Below are 26,892 nucleotides of genomic sequence, written 5' to 3'. Positions count from 1 at the left end.
AGGAGGAGGAGGCGGAGGAGGAGGCGGAGGTCGGCGGCGGCGGGATCAGCGCCGGGGCGGAACGCGGCGGAGCGGCGCGGAGCGGAGCGCGGCGGGGCCTCCCCGCTGACAGCGGCCGCCTTGGCAGGGGGCTGCGTCCGGGGCGCCTCCAGGTGCAGCCGCCGTGCCTCCAGCCTGCCGTGCGTGCATTTTTCTGCTAAAGCCTGTTTTTATTTGTTTATTTTAAGGCGAGATGTCTGGAATTAACTCTTTCCTTTTTTCCTTTCCTGAGCAGTGTTTTGCTGCCCTTTCCACCAGAAGCGCCTCCGAAGCGGTGGCGCTGCGTCTGCCCTCCTCGCCCTCGAGATCCCCCGCGCTCGTGGCCAAGGTTGCTCCGAAGGAAGGCGGCGTGGGGCTTCCCTGGATGCCGCTGAGGGAATGCGGTGGAGATGATAGCGGAGCCCAGCCCGGCCGGCGCGCTCCCCGCTCACAAGTAAGGCAGGCCCCGGCACGGGTGCTCGGGAGAGGTGTTGGTAAATTGGGGCGCTCTCCCTTCACAGTTTGTGTGCTGCAACGCTGTGTTCTGCAATGTGCCATACTGGGTGGGAAGGAGGGGGCAAAGGGATGCTGCTGTGTTCTATATGTTGATGCTAAGGTCTGTTTGTTATTGCCCGTTGAGTGTAGTTTATTGTCTTCTCAATGTACTGTTTTATGCTGATTCACAAGCTCATCTTGCAAGCTCTTCAGTGCCTTAGTAGAGTACGAGGGACCTACTTTGAAAGTAGGTGAATGTAGGTACTGAGAGAGCAAAGTGCCAACTGATGCCTAGTCTCCCTGTTGGCACTGACAGGGGCAATCCATGCTGCTTGTCACACCACAGCAGGGAGAACTGATTCCCATCTCCTCTCATTTTAAACTGCCATGGTCAGGAATATAGCGTATGCTTTCAGTCATTAGTTGATGTGATTTATAAACTAGATGGATTTGTATCATTGTTAACGGAATGTATTTGGAAGTAGAAATAACAAGTATAAATAAGGTAAATGGTAATGTTAATACATTTAGACACTTGTCTAGAATCAAGTGCCAGGAAGGTACGTGGGAATWGTTTAGCTGAGCTTTTATGTTGCTACTAAAAAGTGAAGCAGTTGCATGGCAGTTTCTAATTCAAGACCCTGTAAGTGGGAGTCTTTCAGCAGCATAGGTTAATTGTCCCTTTTACACAACTGAAGGGATGCATTATTCTCTTTAAGTTACAGAAGTAGCTTTCTTTTCAAATGTGAGGTGCTAAATGTGCTCCAAATGTTTACGAAGATGAGAAAATTGAACGCAGAAATGTTGAAAAGAGTATTGTTTTGGGACTGGAGGAGGATTTTGCTTCCTTTCGGCTTCACGTGTTTTATAGATATCCTTCGAATGCTTTTGAAAGGGCTGTATTGTGACAGAAGTGCAAAGTARAACGCCCGTGAGCCACAGGTAGCATAGTCTGAAGGTCAGAATTATTATGAGATGGGACAGGAATTCTCCTTCTACATCTTTATTGCTTCCTGGTAGAAAGAAGGTAAATGCCTGGGAATTAATTCTTAACAGTGCACCAGACAGTGGATTTAGATTTGCCAACATGCTTCATATGGTATARGCTAAGAGGAGGGGGAAAAAAATGGATACTTGAAAATGTGCCACAGCCCCTGCTGCACTGATATTCTTGGAAGGATGTTACATGGAATTATGCTTAAGGACCAGTGCAGAAGTAACCATGTGCCATCCCTACCTCTGGTAGTTCCTGTTTTGCTCCAGAAGGTGAGAGATGAAGAGATGTGAATTCTGTTTACAATTACTTCAACAGAATCTCAGCTGTGCAGATAAAAAGCCCATGAAAATATCTAATTGAATTTCAAGTGGCTCCATGGGGGCCAATTTCTAATCTCTGGTCTGGTTCCCACAAGTGGTTAAGCATCTGCTTTATGAACAGCCTTACTGAGTAGTCACATATTTAATTTTTTTATTTTAAGCTTGAATATTTATAGTATCTAGATTTAAAAAACACCACTATAAATAAAGTATTTCCACATTCAATGTGTGTGTTTGTTTTATAGTCCTCTCTAAAGAAATTAAATAAGAACAAACAAGTTTTAATGGCTTTTTAAGAAATGCAAAAGAAGCCTGAAAATTTGGGAAGTAAAAAATATCTAAAATGTAGACAACTTTATTATGAAGTTCAGAAGAATTAAGTTCATAACTTTATTGTTCATAACTATTTTTTTTTCGAAGTGTTGTCAAGCCAACATGGCTCTTTGATAGATACTATCTTTTTTCTCTGATGCAATTTTATCTGTTACTGGGTCATGATGAGGGATCTTTTAAAATATTTTTAAATAGGTAGAGGCCTCGATCTTCCCAACTGTGTTGTCTTTGGTGTGGTGTTTGGTGCAGATTGACTGCTGGAGCATGGTGCTTCCTGTGGCTGTTGCTATGTGTAGTGGTGTCTTGATAGCCAAGTGACTAAATGGATTTTTATTATTTGCTTAGTGTCTAGTTACTTTTGCATTGCGTTTGACAGAGATGCTTAGTACCTGTGTGAAAGCTAACCCAATGATTTGCATAAGGCGTGTAATTTATTTGGCATTGTTGGATCAACATGGGGAGGTCATAGGTCGCTAGACTCTTTCTCATWGTTGTGGGTTCGTATAGGCTACATACGCTTGCTGTTCTGTACAACCTGCATTCACTAACTTGCTGGGCCCCTTTCGCTGCAGCACATTTCAGCTGGCATGAGTTGACAAAATAAGTAATGTGACATCTGAAGTGCCATTAATTCAAAGTGCTTTTCTAACATGCAACTTGCTTGCATATCAGCTCTAGCACCTCCAGGATTTTCTTGGGAAAGAGCTGCTTGAGGTAAAGCTTCAAGCAGCTATATTCTAGACAAGGAAACATTACATGTTTAGGCAAGTGCTTGACTGAACTGTCTTACAGTAATTTTGATTTTTTTTCATCATTTAAATATTTTAATCCAATTTGGATCCAGCGGTTGCTGCAATGGAACGCATGTGTTTTGATTACGGGGTGTAGCAAGTTGCCATGTAGCACCTAGAAACAATTGAAGAAGGAACTGTGAGAGTCTATTGGGCATTAAAGTATAATGCAAAACCAGGAGACATAGTGAAATACTGCTTGGCACCTGAGCGATTGTTTTAGTAAAACAACACAGGTAAGAAGACGTTACGCCCATGATGTTGCAGTCCTCTGAAGTCTAGAGTGAAAGGATTTGCTTGCAGAGGAGAAGCAGYTCCTTGGCAAATGCTTTAGGATTCTGTTTGTGATCTGTGGAAGAGTCTAGGAAAAGACTGCATCAGGAAAGCAGTATGTATGGGTCTTGTTTTGTTACCCATTCTTTTGAAATAGAAAGTGCTTTACTTACTTAATCTCAGTGATTCGCAATTTGAAATCAATATTTTGTAAACTTAAGTCAACAGTTGCAGCATTCTGACTTRGCTGTAAACTACAGTTCACCTCCTCTTTTACATCATGTGTAGAAGTCCAAACACCACATGCAAAGATTAGTTTATTCTAATGAAACAAACTAATTCTAATGAACTAATAGCTGCTTTCGTAGCTTCAGACACTATGGTATCCTTTGAACTCTTCTTTGAAGAGGTTTGCTAAATTTAATGCTACTTTTTAAGGACATTAAGCAAGAAATGTGACTTATTTTTGTAGAAACTGTATAGTAGCATATGCCTCTCTGGGAATCTAATTCCATGTCATTTGCGTATGGTGAGTGTCCCAGTAGATTCAAGATATAAACGGGAAATGTTTGTATGGAAAAACATCTATGTGCTCTCACCAATGAAATAATATCAAGACCTTGGTCCTGCAGATTTTGTTGTGCAGGCTCAGAATTTGCTTTGCAGAGGCAGTGTCTGACGGAAGTGCTTGGGAAGAACAGAATTTATCTGGCAGTCATTAAACTTAGCTGGACTCATCCTGGATCTGCACTCAGCGCAGTTAATTTTCATGTGAATATGCGATTTTGTAGAGTTGACTGTATCTGAAAGTGGGATGCTTTACTTTGTTCTTCATAAAGTGATCACTTGATTTAGAACACTCTACAAAGTACACTTTTCAGAGCTCCTGCTATGAAAAACTAACCACAGACTCTTTACCTTGTTTTTGTGCCTTCTTAYAGCAGAAGCCAACTGGTTTCGTGGCCTGGCCACTACAGTTTAAAAGAAGGCCATAACGGCCAGCTGTCCGTACTGGACCTACTGCTCAAGTGGGACCCAGCTCATCTACTCAGAGATGACTTTTGGCAAAGCATATTGATGGCACTGGGAAATACTGAAAAATAGCATGATTTCTTTGCAAATAAGTAATGTAGTTTCAACTCTCCTAAAGGAACATCTTTGTAAAAAAWTTCTCTATTATATTAGAGACAATTTTGCAAATGAAATATCTTATGTATCTTTTTTTCCACAGTATGATTTATAGGGAAAATAAAGCCGTTTCTTCCTTACCTTTTGAGTCRTAGACCCATCAAATGTTGTCCTCACATTTTGTGTAGAAGATCCACAAAGTTGATTTAGAACTCTATTATCTATAGAGGATATAAAACTGTTATAGGCTGCCTTAAGTAGATGTCAGCTGTTTCATTTACTTACCTGCTACTTGATTGATGTCTCTAGTAGAATTTCAGTAGTTTTCTAATTATCTGTGAAATCTTTCAGGAAAAAAAAACAGTTTGAGTAAGGCTCCAGATTTTGATTGTGCTTTAGTAGTTAGCTGTTTAGTTTCTTGGCACCAAAAAAAAAGAAACCTTCCCAAACCAATGTATATAAGAATGTTACAATTCATATGTATTTTTTTTTGTGTATATTTCTTTATTGTTATCCCATTCAACATCTATCCAGCTATCCCACTCAACATCTGTTTGTTACGCTTCAGAGAGAATGCTGTGCATGATGAGACTGTGCCCGAGTCTGCTGTGCAGAATGGCAGCTGTTTGAGAAACGGCAACCTGAAAACACCAGTGAGTTACCTTTTCAAAATGGAATTTATTTTCTGTCTCATTCAGTTGTTATGAAATTGAGCCTTGCATAAAACAATGACAACAGGGCCCTAATTGCTGGCTACCGTTAAACTGCCAAATTGTGTTGGGATCAGAACCTCAGTGAGGGATTTTGAACCATTGGTTCATTTCACTGTATGCTCTTCCTTAGTTGCCTGTTTTGTGCAGCTGCTGCTAGTTGGCAGGCTGTGTGCTTGGCCTGTGAGTTAACAGATGTTCAAGAGCTGGGCTTGCTCTCCACCCTTCAGAAGTTACAACTGCTGTTGAAAAGTGCCTTCCAGGTARTACAGTGCTCAGCAGCTTCTTTCCAGCAATAAATTCCTACCTTTACATATCCGTGCAAAGAAAATTTCAAAGTGGTAAATTCCTTCCTTGATATCTACCCTCTGGTACAATCATGTTTGATATGGCTTTGCCGCTGAAATGAAACTAGCATAAATGTGCTATAAAGAGGTAATTTGTATACCRGTGAGTATTTACATGTTTCATGTTCTCTCACATGCTTTCTTTACTTGCCTTATCTCAGAGAGAGAAACGGAAGGTCCGCGAGCAGTGTGAAAACATAAGGAGAAATTCTTCCAGTAGCAGAAGAGTGAGCCGTTTGCAGAATGGAGAAGTGGTTGAAGCAGTTACGTTGTTTGAAGTGGTTAGCATGGGGAAACAGGCCATGCAGGTATTTCCAGCTGTGCATTTGGGGAGGAGTTAATGGGAGGGAAGATTGATTTAAAAGTGGTGATTTAAATTATTTGTTCGCTGGAGCACTTTTTTAATGGGAAAAAAAATGATTGGAAAGAGGTTATGACTGTGATTCTTCGAAAGTTATCTTTGAATAACTTTGGAAGATAAAGATCCTTCAAAATTTATCCTTGAGAAATTAGCAGAAAAGTATCCATGAGGTTTTTAAGAAGAGAAAAGTATGTACCTAAATCAGTCTTCCTAAAGCAATGTCTAAACATACTTATTTTAAAAATGTTCATCAGCAGAAAATTTTAATTGCTTAGGGTTCTGAAAATAAGGCCATTTATTTAAGAGCCTGCCTTTATACATCCTTTTGGCAGTTTTCCTTTATCCCTATTCCAATGCAATCTGTTATGCTATGGATGTATTAGCTTCAGCAAGGGTCCCAGAAGGGCCCTGCTTCTGCTGTGTGAGGCATGCTATGAAGCACTCAGAAGGTCAGGAGCTGAGAGCAGCCTCCTTCTGCTGAAATTCCACAGACCCACATGGCAGCAAAAGTGAGCTGAAGGCTGGGTGGTTTGTCCCAGCAGGCTCCGTGCCACGTTCAGCCTGGACTGCCCTAGAAAATGAAATGTGGAGATTTTTAACTGCACCCTTAGAAATGGAACAAAATGATGTGGAATTTTCTCTGATTTTTATAATTGAATGAAGCCAGAATAATGTTAGTTCTAGTATATCTGTATTAGGGATCAGCTTCTGACTACTGARTTTCTTTAATGTTTTCTAGTCCGTAGTAGACGACTGGGTGGARGCTTATAAACAAGATCGGAATGTGGCACTTCTAGATTTGATCAACTTCTTCATCCAGTGCTCAGGCTGTCAAGGTAATTCACCTGCTTACTAGTCCTTTGCTTTGCCTGTGGAGCAGGTGAGAGTCATCTGAATTACACTTTCTAAAACTGTTTTTTTCCTCAGTAAATTCTGTACTTAGAATCTGGACTGCTTGCTTAAGACAAACTCCAAATGGGTCAGSACTAATAGCAGAGAATGTTATCAACTAAATTCTTCAAGGTGGTTTACAAGGTCAGGTTTCTGAAGTGGCAGCTCACATCCCTTTGCAGAATCCCCACTTAGGAAATTCTAGTTAAAGTAGAAGTTCTTATTAAAATCCGATATTTCAGTTGTCATTTATTTTGTAATTTTCTAGTATCATTTGTTTTTTTCAAATGTTTGTTTGAAAATGAGTAACTATCAGGTTAAGCCCTGTGTTTTGGTGTCTAGAAGAATAATTGAAGGTTTGTGAAGTTGTCTGAACATTTCTTGAGGCACGGTGACTTCTGGGGATCATTTGTTAGCTAAAAGCTTCAGGATGGGAAATGAGTATTTAAGAAGACTGTTCTATTTAGCTGCAGCTTCTGAGTGTATTTTAGCAGCTAGAATGTTCCTCTTTTACATGTCATCCAGCATTTTGGTTAATATGTCTTATCATACGAAGTGTCTTGGTGTCTCGGACTTAAAAGTGGGTTGAATTTTAGTAAATACTTGAAGTAAATTGAATGGTCAAAGAAAATACTGCTAGACAGCATGGGACAAGTTTCTCTAATGAGAATTTCAGTTTTGGGTCATCAATATTTTCTATAAATATATCAATATTTTCATCAATATTTTCTATAAATCTATTTAAGTCACTCTGTTTCACTGCAAACACAGATAAAACAGCCTAAGTCCCCCTTTCTGAATTTACCACAATTTGGACTTAATGTAATATGATTGCCAATAATTCTTCTATTTACAATGTTGCTTTTCTAGGCATGGTAACAGCGGAGATGTTTCAAAGTTTGCACAAGAAGGATGTCATGCAAAAAATGACAGAGACTTTTGATGAGGTAGGCACAGTTTTGACATAAAGGAGATGCTCTACTTTATAGCCACCTTGGCAGAGTTTTTGCTSTTTGTTGAAAGCTGTGTCCCACTTCCTTTAAAAAAATAATTCTGTTTTCCACAAGAGAAATTTCAGATTGTAAAGACCTGTTAGCAGCAACATAAAAAATTTTCTAAGCTACTCTTGTTTACAGAGTTTTTTTAGGGCTGTTTAACTGCAGTCTTTCATATAGGATACATATGTAGTTGCATAGAATATGCTTGCAAACATACAGTAGCTTTCTTTGGAGTGAGTTTTTTGTTCATGTCTAAAATGTTGAACTCAATCTAAACACTGAATTTGATTCTTCACTGGTTGTGGAGGTAGAATGCTTGCTAACCTCAATGTTCGTGAARTGTATAGGTTTAACCTTTTAAATAGTAGAAAGAGGATGAGAGTAGTTTGTTATTTTAAAATAAATTGTTTCTTCTTTGTGTTTCAATTTCTTTTCGCAAACGGTTCTCATGTCATGTTTTTARTAGATATGATGGAAGCATGACAGTGAAAACTGCTTGGGAAGTATTACTGTACAGGACTATTATGACTACTACAATATTTTTTGAAAACGAATTATAATAATACTAAAAGTACTATTAAATGAAGGTGGAGACCATTACCAGATACATACTTGCTTTGTTTGCTGATCTTCCCTTTTCATTTACATTGTCTGTTTCTAGCATTCAGAGAATTGGAAAAATCAAGGTTCAGTCTTGATCCTGTGATTTAACTGCTGCTGTTTAACTAGTAATTGCAACACTGTGTGTGTTTACCCCATGCATACTCTCTAAATTCTCTTTGATGTTAGTGAGAAAATATATGTTGACATCAGAAGCAGAAAATTGTCTTTATATTGTCATTTATTTATTTCCTTTGTGAGCCTCATACATCTGAGTGGAGAAGTAGCCTTACCTTTAGACCACTGATTTTTGTCTTCTGCCTTTCTTCTTCTGTTTCTCTCCTCTGCTTTGCTTCCTGTGTATGGTGTTTTATTTCTTTCAGTATTCTGTATTATTTCATAGGTTTCCTTTCATCTCTTGTTGTTTTGATGAAATGTGTAGCAATGAAGRGAGAAATTTAAGGTGCAACCATGCAGATGAGGATAGAAATACTTGTARTACTTTACTAAGACTAATGAAATATTATAGATTTCATGTTTTAGTTTTGGAGTGATTTCAGATTTGAGGAAATTTCTCTGTATCAATTCATGCCTGTTCTGAAAGCATTCCTCTCTATTTGAAAAGCTCAAACGGTTTTCTGGTGTTCGACTGCTTGACAGTACATAGTTAGCAAGTGTTGGAGAGAAATATAGGCTTAGACTTCTTGGGGCGAGGTATCTCTTAGYGTTAATTGAGGACCATACATTGCATATGTTTGTCCTTAAATTTTAAACACAGGTTGTCTCTTAGTTGTATCAAGAGAACTTAGGTTTTATGTAAAAGTACAATTTTTCATCTACTCATGCACTTACAGGTTATAAATATAAACTAGATGAGAAAGGATTAGGTTTTGTTTAATGTGATGAAATGCATGAAGCATGTGTAATATAAATTGTCATAAGTTTTTTAAATACAATGCATAATATCTGCTATTTTTATCTTTGAGTTGAATAGGCAGTTTAATCAAAAAGCTTTTACAACTTTCTCTCATTTGTTACAGGAAACCGGGTTGCAATACAAGAAATTCATGGCCTATCCTTGGATTCTGACAGTTACTTGGCCAGTGGACATGGTAAAAACCTCTCCTGTAGATCTCTGTGACTGTAGTGTAGAGCTTTCTACAACTGCAGTTGTCTTCCATGTCGGTGTATGTGTCAGAACTAGGGACTTTAAACTCCTTGTTTGTCAGTGCAGATAACGAGTCACTTTTGAGGTCTGTTTTACCCAGTCTGCTTTAGGCTTCTGGTTTGGAATAAACTTGCTCGTGCTTTGGGAGTGCCCATTTCTGGTTATTGATTTTTAAGGGAGGTGCCACTGAACCGGATGAGGTAAATTGCTCTTATGGTGTTTTAAGTAGTAGATGGGATGGTGTGTGGCAGGTTGCAGTGGTGTTCGAGAGGCTTTCACTGCCCTTCCAGCAAGCTCCCCATGCACACGTGTGCACGCAAAGGTATGTGCACTCCTGCTCAGCTTTTGGTAGACAATTTTGTTCAAAAGCTTTTTGCATCAAAATATTCTTTTGCAAACAATTTTTGGATTGGAAGTGTATTTTAAGAAGAAATATGTTTTTTTCTGCAATGCCTCTTTTCATATATCAGCTGCAGCACTGTAGAGTATTTGTCTCAAATCCTTGTTGGCATTTCAGTCTCCCTAGCCTCCAGAAGAAATGAATATTTTTAGCATGATTTGAAGCAGGAGCCTCCCTGGGGTGAAATAGAATAGTTCTCTGGAARAACCCCTGTTAAGCTCCCAATATGATACCGTTTCTGGAAGCAGAGCAGCTCTTGGCTACTGACTGTTGAGGGATTATGCGGCATTCTCAGGTCAGGTACGGAAGCTTAGGCTGTACGCCCTCTTGTGCTGTGGGCCYATTTAGAATATACTGACACTATTATATGATATCCCAATATGATATGCATGGACAAGAGGAATGCCTTTYGAAAGTAGGGTATCTTCCTACATTTATGCTGCTTTGCAAATTGAGGAGTAAGCTACTGAGAAAAAGTAGGTATTTCTTGATGTTGCAAAGGTTCTCTGTTCTGTCTGTCTCTTGATCAACCAGCACTGGATAAGGCCTGCTAGGAGGCTTCCCATTTGTTCTTGGCACTTGCTGCTATTAGGCCCTGAACGGATTCTTGCAGTGTGACCAGGAATGCATCAGTTCCAAAATTCRTGATGTGCTTTGGGTTGCGGGCATCCCTGAGATCTGTCTGCAACACGTTTGGTTTGTTCTTCAAGAAAGGAGGAAGCCTTGTGCTTTGGAGACCAAGTTATAAGAACGAAAGCATAAAGTGCACTTAAGATGTGCTTGAGATTCTGGATGTGAAGCTGCCCTTTAGAATTCCTCTGAGAAGGTGTTTGACCGAATAATGCAGCTGACCAGCTGTGTAACGTCCTGCCTTTGGATGCCCCTTTCCATAGCGAGTGGCATTTTGGAATTCCCTGGCTCCATTAATACTTGGAAACTAGCGGGATGCAAAGAATATTCAGAGTCATCCCTGGGATTAATTATGTTGCCTTATCTTTCATTAGCTCTAAGTGTCTGTGAGGCACAAATGAAATATCCATGTGGTCAGAGGCTGGAGTTTTGGGAAGTCTTTTCAGTGCTCTTYACACGACACTTATCATTTTTTTTCAGGGAAGTCATTTGGACTCCCATCTTTCTGTCCTCTTCYTGGCAGTACCAAATGTACTGTGAGCACTCTAGAGGCCTTACCATAGCTCAGTTTGTGCCTAAGGTGGGAGGTGTTGCCTGCTTCCTGTTTCTGTGGAGGTTTCCAGAGGCTGAGGTGTTAGTTSTGTAGGTGAGCGGCACCGTATTTGTTTGAAGCCGTAGCCTGATAAGCATGCTAAGCTGGCAGTGCTGCTGRGAGAACAATCTTATCTCACCCCACACCACAGGCTGTTTTCACTTCCCTGGTCTCTACCCTCTTGGATCAGGGACGTTTATGTGGTCRCATATAGAACTAGCTTAGGGGGTTGATCCAGCTGAAAAGCAGTTTGGCTTTTCTGAAACTGAAATAACAGTTTTTGGAATCGTATCAGCTCCTGATTAATTACTGCTGCAGGAACAAGAGGGGCAGTGGGGAGGAAGTCACCACCTATGAGGAAGTGGAAGAGGCCAGGTTTGCTGGTGACTTTTGCCAGTGAAAGGTATTTATGGTACTGCAGCCTGAAAAAAATGTTCTCCCGTGGTTCCCTTTGCATCTACCTCACATCTGTTGCTCTCAGGGGAGCTGTCATAACAGAGCAGCTCTAATGGAGCTACTTCATCTGCATGCATGCCTGCAAGTTTGTTGCATGTCCTTACCTTGCAGTAATAATTATGAAAAAAGTTACTGGGGATATGAAATGAAAATAATTTTCAGCAAAACTCCCTGAGAAGTGAAGTGGGAGATATGTATATAGTGTATACAAAGAAAACTGATGTTTTTTGCTCTTCATTCTTTTTGTTCTTGTGTAGGACAATGAAGACTACCCACTTATCAGAACGGGACCCTATTGGAAGAAGTTCAAAGCCAACTTCTGTGAATTCATTGCAGTGCTTGTCCAGCAGTGCCAGTACAGCATCCTATATGACAGCTACTTGATGGATACCGTCATCTCGCTGCTTACAGGCCTAGCAGACTCTATGGTCAGAGCATTTAGGCACACAAGCACGTTGGCAGGTAGAACAACTCACGTAACTGCCATAGACCATTGGTTTTATTCACTTTTATGCTAACGAAATTCTCAGAACTGTAAAGTTTCCTTTTTCTGGAATGATTGTTCTCATAGGCATTGACCACACTTTGCTGCTAATGTATGCAATGTAATATAATTTGTCTCACATCTACCTTAATGGAATTTGGAAGATTTAGACATGGTAGATCTAGACCAATGGCTAATGTAAAGGAGGATGTTTGAAGTTCTAATGGAGCTCAGTACACCAGACTTCTGTAGAAAGTTCAAATGCAGTTGCCTATATTATTTTGATATTTAGTGATATCTTTAATGGCTTAGATAATTTTAGAGTTATGCTGTATTCTGATATGTTAGCAGTAACTGATTTTTTTTACAGTGAGTTTCCTCTTTCATTAATTCTCCTCCATAATGCAAAGAGGTTACATTAAGTACTTCACTAATGAAACCTTCTTTTGGAGAGCTGTTGTTAGTCTGGTACATGTGCCAAAAAGAACAGTGCTCGTAAAGTGTTTTTATTTGATGCACATGATGATATTAAAGTGACTTTTTTAAAGCCTGTAAGTTCCCTCACTGCCATGTGAACAGCACTGAAGTGCACTGTTTACTTTAAAAACTTAAAAAAAGCTCTTGGAGTCTATATGAATCAACATCTAGTAATTCTTCGGTCACTTGAATCATCAAAGTATCACTTTGGATTCTTGAATTTGGTCAGTTCAAGTGAAAGAAAGATGAGACAATTTCTCCCTGCTCTCCCTTCCTTTCTCCCTTCCTCCCTCTCTTCTTTTTTTTTTTGTTTTGGTTTTTTTTTGTTTTGTAACTGCAACTCACCTGTTCCACAGCTCTAGAATCTTCTGCAGAAAAATCTAAATTACATAAACTTAGAAGAGAGTTGCTCAGTGATTTACTTCTCTTGCTCTAAGCAAAAGTTGTAGATCAGTAGTAATATGAATAAATTTGCCCTTCAGATCACTCTCTGCCTTTAAAATAAACATTATATTTTGAAACAAATTGCTGTAATATAGTGTTGTTTGCATTTAGAATAATAAACTGGGTTTGGGTAACTATGTCCTTTTTGTARTAAAGTGGTGAATATTTATGCTTTGTATGTCCAAGCTAAACAGTAAAATTGGTTTTGTTTATTTTTCAGCAATGAAGCTTCTGACAGCAGTTGTAAGCGTACATCTGAACCTTGATGTCAACAAGCATAATGCTCAAAGACTGTATGAGGTGGAGAAGAACAGGATAAGTGGCAAGAAGACCAGCTGCAGGCTTGACCAGCTACAGAGAAGAAGAAAAGAGGTTAGGCAGGTTAGGGGATTCCAAAATCCGGTAGCTGAGTAGGGGCAAGGCAGCCCCAGCTCCGTGCCCCCAGGTTCCATCTGTAGCAAGACTGAGCACGTATTCCAGGAGGCACTCGCACAAATACTTACATACGTTTGCACTTGTTACAGGCAGCAATATGTCCATATGGCCAGTTGCACAGACCAACACAGGGAGAAGCAGTCAGCCCTCAAACACAACCAGCACCAGTGGCCTCATCCTGTTCCCCTCTTGGCTGGTTGGGATAGGCTGCTGGCCCCTGGATCCCCAGTCTCTCTGGCTGCTGGTGCTTGAGTATGAGAGCCCTAATGTCGCAGCCCCGCTCTGGCTGCTGGCTCCTCACACCGGCACACACACGAGCAGGCACAAATGGATTCTGTGGAGCCTCAGACAGATGTCCTAGGCCATCCAGCGTGTGCTCCTGGATCCTTGTGGATCCAGACAGACAGCTGTACACCTTCCAGCAGATCTCCAGATAGACCCCCAGACCAGGGGKGTGAGAAAGACCAGATGTTTTGGGCGACTGCCTGGGACTCCCTTGGTTCCTCCAGTAGCTTCCCRTGTGCCCACCCTTAGCAATACACTTACACACACACAGGCCTGTCTTCCAGGCCCGCTAAGTTACTGGTGGGCTAGTCTGGCTGGCTGCTGGTGACTAGTGAGCACRTGATGGCTTGCACCCTCACACCCTCTGCAGGCGCTGTCACTGCAGGCACAGGCTCCTGTGGCTTGTGACCTGATGTGGGTTGTTGGCACTTAGAACTAACTCCATATGCACAGATGCARAAGTAGTAGGTGCTCCCTTGCTCTGGAAAGTAGCTAGAAATGGATTTTAATAAGAAGATGGAACAGACTGGGCATTGATCTGGTGCAAGGCATGACCAGACAAGCATACTGAGCAGAGCCGTTTACACACAAGACCTTTTTATCCCTTTATCCCTTATGTTCCCATTTTTTTTCCTTAAATCTGTTTAAGTCGTGCTTTAGAGCAGTTCTGTCTGACCAGACTTACAAAAATGACTAAGGTGGTAACTGACCTCGTTATTAACTTGAGTAGTCTGTCCTACTAATTTTCTCTCTAGATTGGCATCATTAGCCCTTCATCTCTGCATGGATACAAATTTGCAAACATTTACTTGCAGTATTAGCTTGAAATTGTGTGACTCCAGTTCTGCCTATATTTATGCAAACTGTAAGCCAAAATGTTAAGTCTTCAATTGTATTTCTTTGAACGAAATCAATGAAGTAGAAGGCAGGATAGATTCATTGTCTATGTGTGAATGGTTAGAATCATCCCAAGCTCAGAAGCGGCCTGTATTTCTTCTCTGCTCAGCCAGGCAACTCTTTATAACCTCCCAGAGATTGGCCCTTAACCGTAAGAAATTTTTCTAGTTTGATGGCTGAGGTAATGATGTATGAACAGCAAGTGTAAGCCCTGCTCTGCTGACCTCTGAGGATCACTTAATAGCTGTGCTCTACTTGTGTATTGACAAACTCACTCCTTCCAACGTGCCAGATGTGTAGTTAGTATCTGATAACCTTTGATCAGGTCATAGCTATAAAAAAAACTATTCCKACTGTAGCTACAGGTCACTCATTTTGTGCTGGTATCATTTTTTTGGTGGGATTTGCATCCAATCGTCTTGTGCAACTTTCTCCTGTGAAGCAAATTTGTGGGAACAACATTAATATTAACTTCTCTTTGTATTTCAGTATGAGCAGAAACTCCTGGACATACAGAACATGATGAATGCTATTTTCAAAGGGACATTTTTAAACCGTTACCGGTAAGAATAAAAGAAAGCTGTGATATGTATCTGTTTTCCCAAGCAATTTTTGCTTAGAATGCCCAGAGACCAGAATGAAATCAAACATCTTGGAGTCAGTGACACAGTGAGGGTGAACATGTAGCAGTGATTATTCTTAGAGAATTTGGGCTTAGAAAGAGGCCTCTGTTTAAAACTTTTAAGTTTTTCCTGTTTAATATTATTAGAAAGTGGTCAGAAATTCAAAATAATTACAGTATGAAACATTTGTAACTAAAAGCAGAGGATTAAAGACTAACTTAATGTATTAATATGAAGATATTTTAAATATTAGGGATTGTATATACCTTTGCAGTTCCAGAAAATAAAAATATTGCAACTCATTAAACAGTTTTAAGGTACTAATACACAGTTTTATAATTTCAGTGATGTGATCCCTGAGATTCGGGCCACTTGCATTGAAGAAATTGGCAGCTGGATGAACACATACCCAGATGCCTTTTTAAACGATAGTTACTTAAAATATGTTGGATGGATGCTCTATGATAAGGTAAAGTTTGGATTTTTCTTGCCTCTTTATGGGGGCAGTTGAAGGAAAACTCTTCTTTTTAGGAATTTAAATTTTAGGATTCTTAAGAGTGAATGTTTAAAAGTATTCTGATAGTTGAAAAATCTCCTTTCCAGCCCATTTCAGGTTCTAATTTTAAAGCTATCCTATCATTAAATAACAGAAAACACTTTTATGAGCTCTGTAGCAATGTATTGAGTGTGTTTCCTTTGGCATGTATTTTTTTCATGCCTTTTCATGCCTTTCATTGCCTTCATGCCAGTTGAATACCACAGGGATTGAATTGGAAACTATTCTTACTAAATTGCAACAAGAACTATATCCTTTGAGTACATGCAGCGTTAAAAGGTGGCTGCAATACTGCATTAAGTCTTGTTGAATRTATTTTTTTACTTTATTTTTTAAAGATCACAGATAAATGTTACCAATAGCAAAGTACTCTGAAATATCATATTCCTCATTTAGAATTAAATGGATATAGTTTTTTTTTCAGAAAGTTTTTAAAAATCATGCTGTTATAGTTAAGGTTTTTCCTTAATTATTTCTCTCTTTGAAACAATTTTTAAATTTCAGTCATTTTCCAGAGAGTTTTCTCTTTTTATTTTAGTAATTTTGTTTTTATTTTCAAGTACAGATTCAGTCTTAGGAAAAGTTAACTCTGCAATATGATATTTCTCATGTTTTTAAAATGCATGATGTATGGTAGGGAGAGAGCACTATTTACCATCAATATCTAATCTCTGGAATTTGCATGCTCTACTTCTGCAGTCCAGCTTTTAAAACGTAGCTAGCTGCTGTATAAGTTCGTCCACATCCTCACTTTCTTTAGGTAACGTTTGTGTGCTGTGAATAGAGTGGCAGTTTATAACACATCCAGGAGAGGGAGCACAAAGCCTCTTAGTTCTYTCTTTTCTGGCATTCCTGTAAAGGTAGCATTTAGAGTTTATTTTGGAAGTGACAAATCCACCAGAACTGTTGTGTTTCTCTGCAAAAAGAGTATCTGTACAGAACATAAAAGCTTTTTAGTTTCAATTGGGAGATTTCTCAAACTACGAAAACAAAAAGTCATTTTTTTTCATTCCCAGTGCTGTATGGTGACAATTAACAGCTGGTGTCTCTGATTAATACATGCATCTCATCCAGTGTCATTTATTGGGAGTTGAAAAGGATGTTGTTTGTTTTTTAAAAGCTTATGCAGAAGCACTGCAAGTGCCAGTAGAGTGAAATAAGGTCAGAAACCTCCTATATTCCAGGTCTGGCGGAGCCCTGGTATGGGCCATTGCTGGTGGCTGCAGTGCTGACTGTGCCCTGTGACTTGTAGCCACCGCTAAGTTGCCAAAGAATCCCAGATGAGAGCAGGGCATTGCTGGCAGTGACGGGGCAGCAGGGCTTTTATGTACATCTGAATGCTATTTTCCACTCCTCCTCCCGAATAAGCATTTCCATTCCACGCGGATGGGGGTAGGCAGCGAGAAGCTGATCGCTCCCAGAGCCAATTTTCTTTCAGAATATAAAGTAGAGACGTTTGCCAAATAAGTCAGGCCCCAGAGTTGAACAACCATAAAAGTATTCTAACTGGGGGGAAAATCTGGGCAGGATCAGCTGCAGCATTGTAAACAGAGATTAAGTTCAGTCATTTGGGAAGCTTTGGAGAAGAGAAAAGAAAGTATGAAATTAACATTTTGTCTTCAAAGTTTTATTTGAATATAATTATTTGTTCTTGTCCCTGAGATACCATTTTTTCCATTTTGCTTTATCCCAATATGAAATATTTTATATTTTTATGAAGGGTTATTTCCTACATGCAAGAGGATATTCCAAAATCTGTGTTAATGTGCTTAAAGTTGTATATGAAAATCTCTCTTTGGCCTAGTAAGAGTTGTGAAGCAGTGATATAAATTTTTTTTTTTTGGGGGGGGGGCTGATATATTTTAAAGTGTTTTGTATGCTACAAATATGTATGTTTTTTAATGCCAAGCAGTGCTTAATACTAAGTCACAGAACTGCATGCAGTTAAGCAATGCTCCATATAAACCCAGTCACTTACAAGTGATTTCGTGAGAGCCAGGCACCTACCCAGTGCTCCGTTGGGCTACCTGGCTAGTGAGTAGTACTTGGCTTTGGTCAAGCCCGTGCTGATCCAGGCAGCAGATGTGGAAGGGGAGTGCTGGGGAGAAAACAACTGGAAGAACCGAAAAAGAGAGCCCATCAAGAGTAACATCACAAGTTACTAGGCTAGTGTTGTCTGGGACCTCGAGACGAGTTGTTGACTTTTCTCATTAGGTTAAATAAAAGAACAAATCCTGTGGGAAGCAGGAGCCTTTTGTCCCACCTGTATCTATAAGATCTRTAGTCTCGCTCTTATTTCACAGAGATGAGGGTGAGATTGAAATCTCATGACTCAAAAAGTGTCCCAAGTGTGAAGCCCACGTAAAGCTCTTTGTTGTCTCCAACTTGCAGATTTTCCATATTAGTCTTTTACAGTTCAGAGTCAAAATACACTGTAACCACATGCTCTAGGTGTCCTTGTTAGAGCATGAGTTTGAGCTAGATGATCTCTAGAGGTCCCTTCCAACCTCAGCTGTTCTGATTCTGTGATAACATAGCTGAGGGACTGAATGTATGTTCAGAGCATCTGATGATCTGCTTGCAAAATTTCCCTTCATCATCTGATAGGTTTGAAAGACCAAACAGATATTTTGTCAAGATTAGAGTAGTAGTTTTGGTGAGGGGAATAGAGAGTAGGATATTTGAATTTGCTTGCATTGTTGTCAAAATAAGTTGAAGACGAGTGAGGTGGTTTTAGAAGGACGTGAAGTATTTTTGAATAATGAAGAAACTACAAGCAGTGATGAAGCTAGGAAAGGATGAGGCATTTGAGAAAGAGGCACTTCAGCTGAGCTATAAGAAGGCACCAGAAATACTCATAGCAGAAGTAATTATTTTAAGACCCTGGAGATAACATTCTCTACACTTACAAGAACTATGCATGTACAGGGTTATGGCTGAGAGCTTCTGGGTAGAAAGGGAATATGTTGGAAGGCAGGTGGTGTTTAATGCCTTCAACTTTATATCTGCAGGCCTACGCTTGAATGCCACCTGGCTGACAAGTGCCAATGACAACCATCCTTAACTATCTTCTGGGGACCCTATGGCCAGCTAACTACCAAAAGCATCACACTTTTCTTGTTGTTGTTGTTTAGCATAAATGCAGGCCCCATTCACCGCTAATAAGGTTTTGAGGGCAGTTCACGTCAGGATTGGAGGTCACTGGTGTGCTAAGTTCATGTAAGTTTGAACAAGAAATTTGCCCTTGACATTCGTAGGGAGCAGACAGTGATGAGTAGTAACCTTAGACTTGTCCTGAGTGGAATTCCTTGTTGCAGAGCCCCTCTAAGAAGCTGCAGTTGGGGGCAGTAGTTTATTTCTTGCACAAGGCCCTAATTTTARAGAGGCAAGCACGACTTGGAATATGGGTCACAGATTAGAGAGCAGTGCTCATCATTGCCTGTTGATCTTCCTGTGTATCTAGCAACTGCTGCCTTATGCAAGATTGTTACTCTCGCCCTCCTGTTGGATGTCATCGTTTGCTTTCCCGCATAAGCAAATGAACAGGAACTTGTAATGGATAACCTGGGTGTAGGTGGTCTCCCATCTTGGGTTTCTTCCATGTTCCTTACTGCTATAGTTAGCAGGAAGAACCAAGCCAGAAATAGGAAGCGGCTGCATCAAAGCCTGCAGTTCACTCAGGTGTCTCTCCTGATATCCTGGGCTTTATAAGTTCTCAGAACAGAGTGATTCCTTTAATGTTAGATCCTCCGAATGACTGTCCCAGTGACATTAAAGCTTTTTTGAAGGTTTTAGCAGTACACCTCAGATATTTAGAAACTGGAAAAGGAAAAGCTCTTTTTTGAGATGCTTGTGATGTGTCAGTGCTAAATAGCATGACGTAACTTCTTGCAGAAATAAGCATATTTGGCCTAAATTAAATAATTACCTAGGCCAAATTCAAAACAACCCTTCCTATCTTAGGATACTTAAAATGCAGATTAATGTTCTAGTGAGAAGCAGAAATGGGAGGAAGAAAGCCTGCCATCTTAACTCTGCATCTAGAGGGATTCAGAAAGATCAGCTAAAGTATTCCTGAGATTCCTCTTTTCTTCTCTGAGAATTTTCTTCATTGGAATTTCTTGATGACCTTATCCATATTTCACTTCTGTCTGAGTCAGATCTTGAAAGGAAACAAGGAGAGCCTGGTGCACGGACGGAGTGTTGGTTGTACTCTTCGTAAATCTTTGTAGGTTGAATTGCACAATTCCTGCATTTAAAAATTCTGTTGTTTATTGGTTGTGAGATATGTGAGAGCTGCTTTGGCTCTCAAGGGAGCCCAACACAWACTTAGAGGCCTTGCAGTTTGGCTCCCTCCTGGCTTCCAGTGTGTGTGCACACAGATATAATGGCACTGGTAGTGCTGTTAAAGAAGGTGAGGCAATATTTGGCCTCCCTGTTGTAGACATACCCATAGAGCTCTTATTTGCTTAGTATAARTGCCAGTCTATAGTAAATAATATGAGATGGATATTTGTTACTGTTAGCAGATTCCTTTTTGTCTTTTAGCAAGCTGAAGTACGGTTGAAGTGTCTTCTCGGACTGCAGGGAATTTATAGCAGAAAAGAACTTGTTTCCAGGATGGATCTCTTTACTAGCAGATTCAAGGTAAATGAATTATATTTCTATGTTTTGAATCTAGGCTGAGTGTACATACAGGGTGTGATGCTTTAATCAGAGTTGATCTCCCCATTTTCTTGACTGACAAAGGTTTAGAGCATGGCAGCAAGAGCTTGCTTGCCTGTGTGGGGGTTTGCAGAGATGCTTCCCTCTGTTTATATGGACACTTCATTTTTACTTTGGCTTATGCACGGAGTGGTAATAGCATGATCTTTAGTCAGTCATCCTAACTATTTATCCAGACTGGCCAGAGTTTTTTTATGGGATCTTTGGCAGATGGGAAAGAATCTGATACTTCAAAGGTTTCTCTTTTACTGTCCCAATAATGGGTTCACCTGATATATGTTGGACTGAGGATACATGACTCCTTTTTGATTCACTGTGTCAGTAGGGATCTTGAAGAAGGATCCTTCATCTCCTGCCATGACAAGTCAAAAGATAGACTGCAATTTGGAGACCTTGTTCTGTGACCGCAGTGACCCTGTTTGCTACCTTTATCGTATTCCAGCATCCCGCTCATTTAAGAACTCAGCCTTTTTTTTAATCCTGCCCTTGATGATGATTTCATCAGCTGTTCTTATTCCAGAGGAGCTGAGCCTCTTCAGTGTTTGGATAAGAGAGCTCCAAATGTTGTGAGAGGAGGGGCTGAGATCTCGGTCCCTCTGAATCAGTGTGTAATCAATGCCTGCATGCGGTGGCCATTCATACACTTGTTGCCAAAGGGGCAGTGCTGGCCAATTTGTYAGAGCACTTGTCACTAGTTACAGAAATGCTATGACATTCTCAAAGAACAGGAAATAAAATAATATTGAAGTCTGGAGAATAAATTATTCAGATTGAAACTTGGCTATCTAAAACCAACCTCTATTTTAAGCATTTTATAGCAATCCTGTCCAAGAACAGTTGCTGTAATCTGTTGTGAGATGCAGGGCAATTGCAGGGTTGTTATTCAGAGGCTGAGGGAGTAACTTCTCTGTGTGGAAGATGCTATATAAATAGATTATTGGACCCTTCTTCCCTCCAAACCTGAAGGAACACAAACAGCTACACAGAAAAATAGACTGGTTTGGAATCTTCCAGAGTTAAAATCACACTTCCTGAATGGAAAATGGAAATGGAAATAGGTAACCACTAATCCATTTCCCACCAGCTTGATTTCACAGTCTTCTCCTGTTATCCTTGAGTTTGCCAAACTTGGGATTTGTGGTTTTCCACACTTTGGAGCTCAGTTGTGAAGAAAAGGAAGGTGCAAATAAAGATTTGGAAAATGACATGTTAAGTGAGAAGGTTGCTAGTCCCCAAACAAGTAAGCCTCCAGGTTTAATGAGCCTTAAAAAAAATGCAGGCTGTGCTGGGGACAGTGTGAACTCTTGGGTGCACAAGAGAAGAAAATTTTCATTGTGTTCTGAGTTACTTTATGTTTGTACTGAATTACAGTAGTGTGAGTTCTGGAGGTCAGGAATCCTGCTTGTTCCAGGAAGTACTTTATGACCCAAGCCCTAATTATTTTTCCAGCAAGACCCTGGCTTCTGTAATGTGTATGTATACATGCTTTATTGCTGATAGGAAAAAGTGGTTTTGTAATGCTTGTAATTTAAGCCTTACCTTCATTTAACATATTGAAGTGCCAGTAGTAACATCTTAGAAACAAGTTGTCAGTCACTTTTAATTTGTAGACTGTAGTTGATTTCCTGTGAACGCATACATTACATCTATAAAAATATCATATTACCGCATGATTAATTCAGTTAAAAAATTAACATGCCGTTAATTTTCAGGGGCTGGGGAACTACTTGATAGTAATCAAGTTGCCTTATGTCTCCTAGGAACTAGCTGTTGAAATAAAAATAAATCTCTGCTCTATTAGTGTAGATGTTCTAGCTGTAGGAAAAATATGTGTTTGTTGAGAACAATACGTTACATCTTTTTATTGTCATTTTACATCCATTAGGATCGAATTGTGTCCATGCCTCTGGACAAGGACCATGAAGTAGCAGTTCAAGCCATGAAACTCTTGATGCTTGTGTCACAGTAAATAATTTCTTTTTTAATTTACTGTATTGTTTAATGGCGACAAGATCCAGATACAATCCTGATGAATCTTCCTGTAATCAATCACATGCTGAGAAACAATTGGTCACAGCAGGATGCAAGTTACAGTTAGAGCTGCTCAAAACATGGCATTTTCTTTCTGTGGGAAACACCAACATTATGAAGCCTTTGTGCTCAGATTCGGTATGAAAAGTACATTGTTGTATCTTTTTACTTCCCTCGAGAGGAAATTCCAAAGCATTTTCATTCTGGCTTTTCTCACACAGAGCACCCCAACCTCTAGGGAAGTCTCCTACCATGGAATCTTCCATCCTGTTGTCCTGGGGCGGGAGGGGAAGGGCAGTGAACTCTGGCGTAATCCTGGCTTCCCCAGGTGGTGCAGGGAGCCTTCAGCTCTGAAGCTGTTGACAGGATTGGGACTTCCAGATCCTTGGCTCTTTTGCAGAGTCTGGGAGCTGCTACGCCCAAAACCAACTGTCAGGAAATGAGTGAATACGTGACATCTTGTTTCTGCTGAAGTGGAAGGTTTAAAACAGACAATTTGTTTTGCTGGGAAGTTGCCCATCAATGATAGGATCAGTAGGATAATGGCAAGCTAAAAGTGTGGGGAGAAGCTAGACTAACATTACAGAACTGTATCAATCCTTTCCGATCATTCAYGAGCATTATGTTTATTTTAGAAATGACTTTTTTTCGCCCCCAAAATAAGGGAGGAATAAATTCTCTGTCCCTCTCTTTATAATATAATGCAAAATAGATTTTAGGATTCCATAAGTGCCMTTTTATTTCACTGTTTTAATTTACTTCTGCTGATGCAGATGCCTCCATATACAGCGTGGTGTGTTGTTCATAACTGTCTGTGATTTGCTTTTCCACTGATGTATTGAGAAGTGTTCCAGAAGTAACACAAGTTTTTAATCCAGTATTCAAAAGTAATCTAAAACTACTGCCCACTTAATCAACCAAATAATGTAATATAAATATTGAGCTAGAACTCTGAAAACTATGGGAAATATTTCTAATAAAGTTTGTGAAATGACAGTTAAGATTTATCTGCCCTTGGAAATTCACTTCAAAATAATTTTTCAGGAGTTTATTTCAAGAGAAGCCTCCATGGGTTGGATGTGCTCTTTTCTTTAAAATAAAAGCATGTATACTTGAGTGGGAAGATGTAAGGTATGAACTGAGTTAATGTTGAGGATAAATAGTTTTAAGATGAGGTTGATTGTTTTGAAGGTGAATTAAATTCCAAGGTACATTAACTTCCATTGAATTAGGACTTAATTCTGAGAGTGCATATAGGAGTTTAATGTGGTTGAATGCATTCATAAAGATTTTCCTTGAGGTCCTTATAAAAACAAGCTGTGAATGTTCAGGCAGAAACTTATTCTGGAAAAAAACAGGGATAACTTTGGTTAATATTCAAATGTCGACGAGTTGTATCAGCCCTGCTTTTTTACCCACCTTTTGATGCCCTATTTCAGCAAGCTGTTCTTGCTTATTCCATAGAAGAACAAATACCCTTCCACCTGAGTGCTGAAAAACACGACCGACGCAGTGCTGCGTCTGTCTGCATTTGGAGACAGAAGGATAGAAGTGGTTTTATTGTTATTATTATTTATTCTTTTATTTCTTTGAGTCAGCCTAGTGATTAGGCAGAGCTGGACTCACCTGCAAACTAAGTCAATGCCAGTGTTCCTTCTCCCTCTTAAAACTGTTTCAAAGCTGCTGTGCCAGCCCACGCTTCAGGGTAGTGCCTGTTTATTCATGGGAACAGACAATGAATATGGCCCTGCTGCTCCTCTTGGTTGCTCTAAATGGCTGAGGTAAAAACAGTYCAACTCAATGTTTTTTTCATGTTGCTGTTTAAGTACCTTTGTATACCGAAGTGCTGCTTCCTAGCCTGGTGGAGGGACTGGCCTCTATTTTCTCCCCACTCCCTTGCCTTGAGGGACATTTCCCCAGGCCATTGCAGCGGGGATCAAGACAGCCCCTGAGGGCCGCGGGGGAATGGGCTTTTCTGAAGGAATTGCCCCGTTGGGGTCTTGCAGCACCACACAGCCACAGAGGCGGCCGCCGCGACGGGCGAGCGTTGGCCCCGCGGCTGCTCAGCGGCCCCGTCGCCGCGCGGGGCCACGCGCTCCCTCACGCGAGCTGCAGCCGCCAGGGTTCTTCTTTTCCTTGTTTTCCTTAGATGCGGTTTGGTTTCCAAAGTAAGTGCTTTCTAATGCTTTCCAACTAGCACTTGTCCAGCACAAAATGTAGTTTTCCTGAGAAAAATGAATACGTTTAAAAAATTGTTTTAATGAGGCTGTGCAGAGGCCTAGCAAACACTTGCTTTTCTTTGTTTTTCCTCATCTGCTGCACGGTCCCCTTTTCTTCCCCCTCCCCCTAGTTGCTTTGAGCCCTGATGATTTGGCTTAATTACTGCAACGATGAAAGTGGGAATTGGGGACTTAATGAACAAATTCAACTACAAGTCTTCTCTTTGATAAAACTAGTCCTGACCAGTCTATAAAACCTGTGTGAAGACAATGCAAACACTACAGACAGGCTCTTATACAGAGTTCTTGATAACAGTCTTCATCAAGGTGCTTTTCCAGCAAGGGGAGAGATTTGGCCCCCTCTCTAAATGTGTCACCAGGGCCACAACACCGCCATGCCAGAAGAAAAGAAAGTTCAGGGTTAGTGTGGCTAGACTAGGTGTATTTTATGGCATTTCTTTTTTTCTTCTTTCAGTCATACTGCACTGTTTTCTTCAGGTGGCTCACCTTTGTCTTGGCTCACTTTTGTTTTTAGCAGCTATGATCTAGTTGTCCCAAGTACGTTTTTACTGAAGCATGAAAGATCTTTCAGATCCAGCTTGTCATTTTTAGAGCTACTGGTAAGAATGTGCATCTCTTAAACTCCATATATTTGGTTTGGAATCCTGGAAAGAGCTATGAGCACTGAGCTCTAGCACGTGTCACTTATCTTGGAATAAATCTCATGTGCTGGCCAGAAGCAAGGGCAAGAGTAACATTTTTTTTTTAATTAGTCCCTTATGTGCTTTGTCACTCTTTTGGGGAAGATTCACCGTTATCAGCAGCTGTTTTGCTCCTTCCCATAATTGTCTGTTTGGTGAGTACAGTAACAAGAGCTCCTCCTGGAGAAACTCTTCCACTGCAGTGGAGCATCTGGTGCTCCATGTTCTGTAGTAACAGCTTTGACCCTCTCTAAACCATCACTGCTTTCCAAGGCTGTGGAATATGCACTGGTTATTCTGTATGCCAATGAAAAAGTAGCCTATTAAATTCACTTAATATGTTTCATTTATTACAAAGAAAATGCAGTGCTGATTCAAAACCCCTTTGCTGTGCATATACCTGCTCTGTTCAAATCCGTGTTTGTGTCCCCACCCTGCGAGCTGGGCTGTTTTTTTGTTTCTTGTGAGTTGTCTCAATTGAATGTGAAGGTCTTTGGCTGGTGGATTTCTATTTTTACCCAGCTCAATGGGATGCTGAAACTGAAATGAGCCTATGAGGTTTAGCATAATAGAAATTATTAATGCTACTGAATTATGCATAATTGTTAGCATTAATGTTGCAAAGCATCTGAGAGGGAATAGGAAGGAAATAAAGAGGGAGAAAGAATGAGAGAGAAATATGCACAGAAAGAGAGAAGTACAGAAACCAGGGAAACTTTCAGGAAATGCTGCTGTTTGAGGAGGCAAATGAGCTTAGTGAGGCTAGTACCAGACAACCCTGTTCATTTCTGTGTGCTTAACTGCCTGAAAGAGTTGAAGAAGTTTGGAGAAGAGCAGCAAAGTTAATTAGGTAACTGTAGTTGTGGATGAGGAGATATTAGAAGTTGTACATGTAGGGGCACAAATCTGCGAGTGACTTGAATATATAACATCAAGGAAGGAAATATCAGTCTGTAACACATCACTTAAAAGTAACTAGAAATTAAACTGAGCTTTAAGCAGAAAACTCCCAAATTTGAAATCTAGAAGAGCTGCCTCTCACCAAAAACTTGAATCTATTGTACTCATTGAGGACTTCATGTTTAAGCTATGTAGTGGAGCTGATAAATACATGAACTGTCACTGCAGTGCTTTGGCAGTGGTAAGTAGAGTCATTCCAACTCTTAAGCTCAGGAATATGAGGCTTGTAAGTGCCCAGTGTCCTGCTCAGCGCAAGAGCCACAAGTCACGTAAAGGTTCTTCCCTCTTGCCCTTGAAAAACATCACTGGCCCTTCTGAGTCTCACCTGGACCAGGAAAGAGCTCTTGATTTGAAGTACGAAGGGCTACACTGATCCTTGAAACCCAGATTTGGCAAAATACACTGAGGCTAATAACATAGTGCATGTTAATACACTTTGTAGATGTCCAGTAACAAATAATTCAGCAGGGGGTTGAATTGGGTGAATCTCTATGGCAATTCACAGATTCACAGAATATTTAAGGTTGGAAGGGACCTCTAGAGATCA

General features: G+C 40.2%; 1 protein-coding gene across 3 annotated transcripts in view; it reads left to right on the top strand.

Annotated features, from left to right (window-relative positions):
• The first annotated feature begins 365 nt into the window (after positions 1-365).
• Positions 366-26,892, top strand: part of LOC112943128 (cohesin subunit SA-2-like) — a 64,406-nt gene continuing 37,879 nt past the window's right edge. For 2 of the 3 annotated variants that reach the window (XM_026034245.1, XM_026034247.1), the window contains exons 1-12: positions 366-472; positions 4,924-5,008; positions 5,574-5,720; positions 6,513-6,609; positions 7,535-7,611; positions 9,303-9,374; positions 11,766-11,970; positions 13,134-13,294; positions 15,020-15,093; positions 15,499-15,622; positions 20,258-20,356; positions 22,320-22,399. In XM_026034245.1, the coding sequence (XP_025890030.1) occupies positions 429-472; positions 4,924-5,008; positions 5,574-5,720; positions 6,513-6,609; positions 7,535-7,611; positions 9,303-9,374; positions 11,766-11,970; positions 13,134-13,294; positions 15,020-15,093; positions 15,499-15,622; positions 20,258-20,356; positions 22,320-22,399 (1,265 nt within the window). In that variant the 5' untranslated portion in view covers positions 366-428. The remainder of the gene's footprint in view (positions 473-4,923; positions 5,009-5,573; positions 5,721-6,512; positions 6,610-7,534; positions 7,612-9,302; positions 9,375-11,765; positions 11,971-13,133; positions 13,295-15,019; positions 15,094-15,498; positions 15,623-20,257; positions 20,357-22,319; positions 22,400-26,892) is intronic. The other variant, XM_026034246.1, reaches the window with a different exon arrangement.

Source organism: Nothoprocta perdicaria, unplaced genomic scaffold, assembly GCF_003342845.1.
Source record: "Nothoprocta perdicaria isolate Ctin4 unplaced genomic scaffold, notPer1 scaffold_140, whole genome shotgun sequence".
NCBI classification, from domain to species: Eukaryota; Metazoa; Chordata; class Aves; order Tinamiformes; family Tinamidae; genus Nothoprocta; species Nothoprocta perdicaria.
The sequence above is the reverse complement of the archived record's forward strand: the minus strand, read 5'-3'. Positions and strand labels throughout refer to the sequence as shown.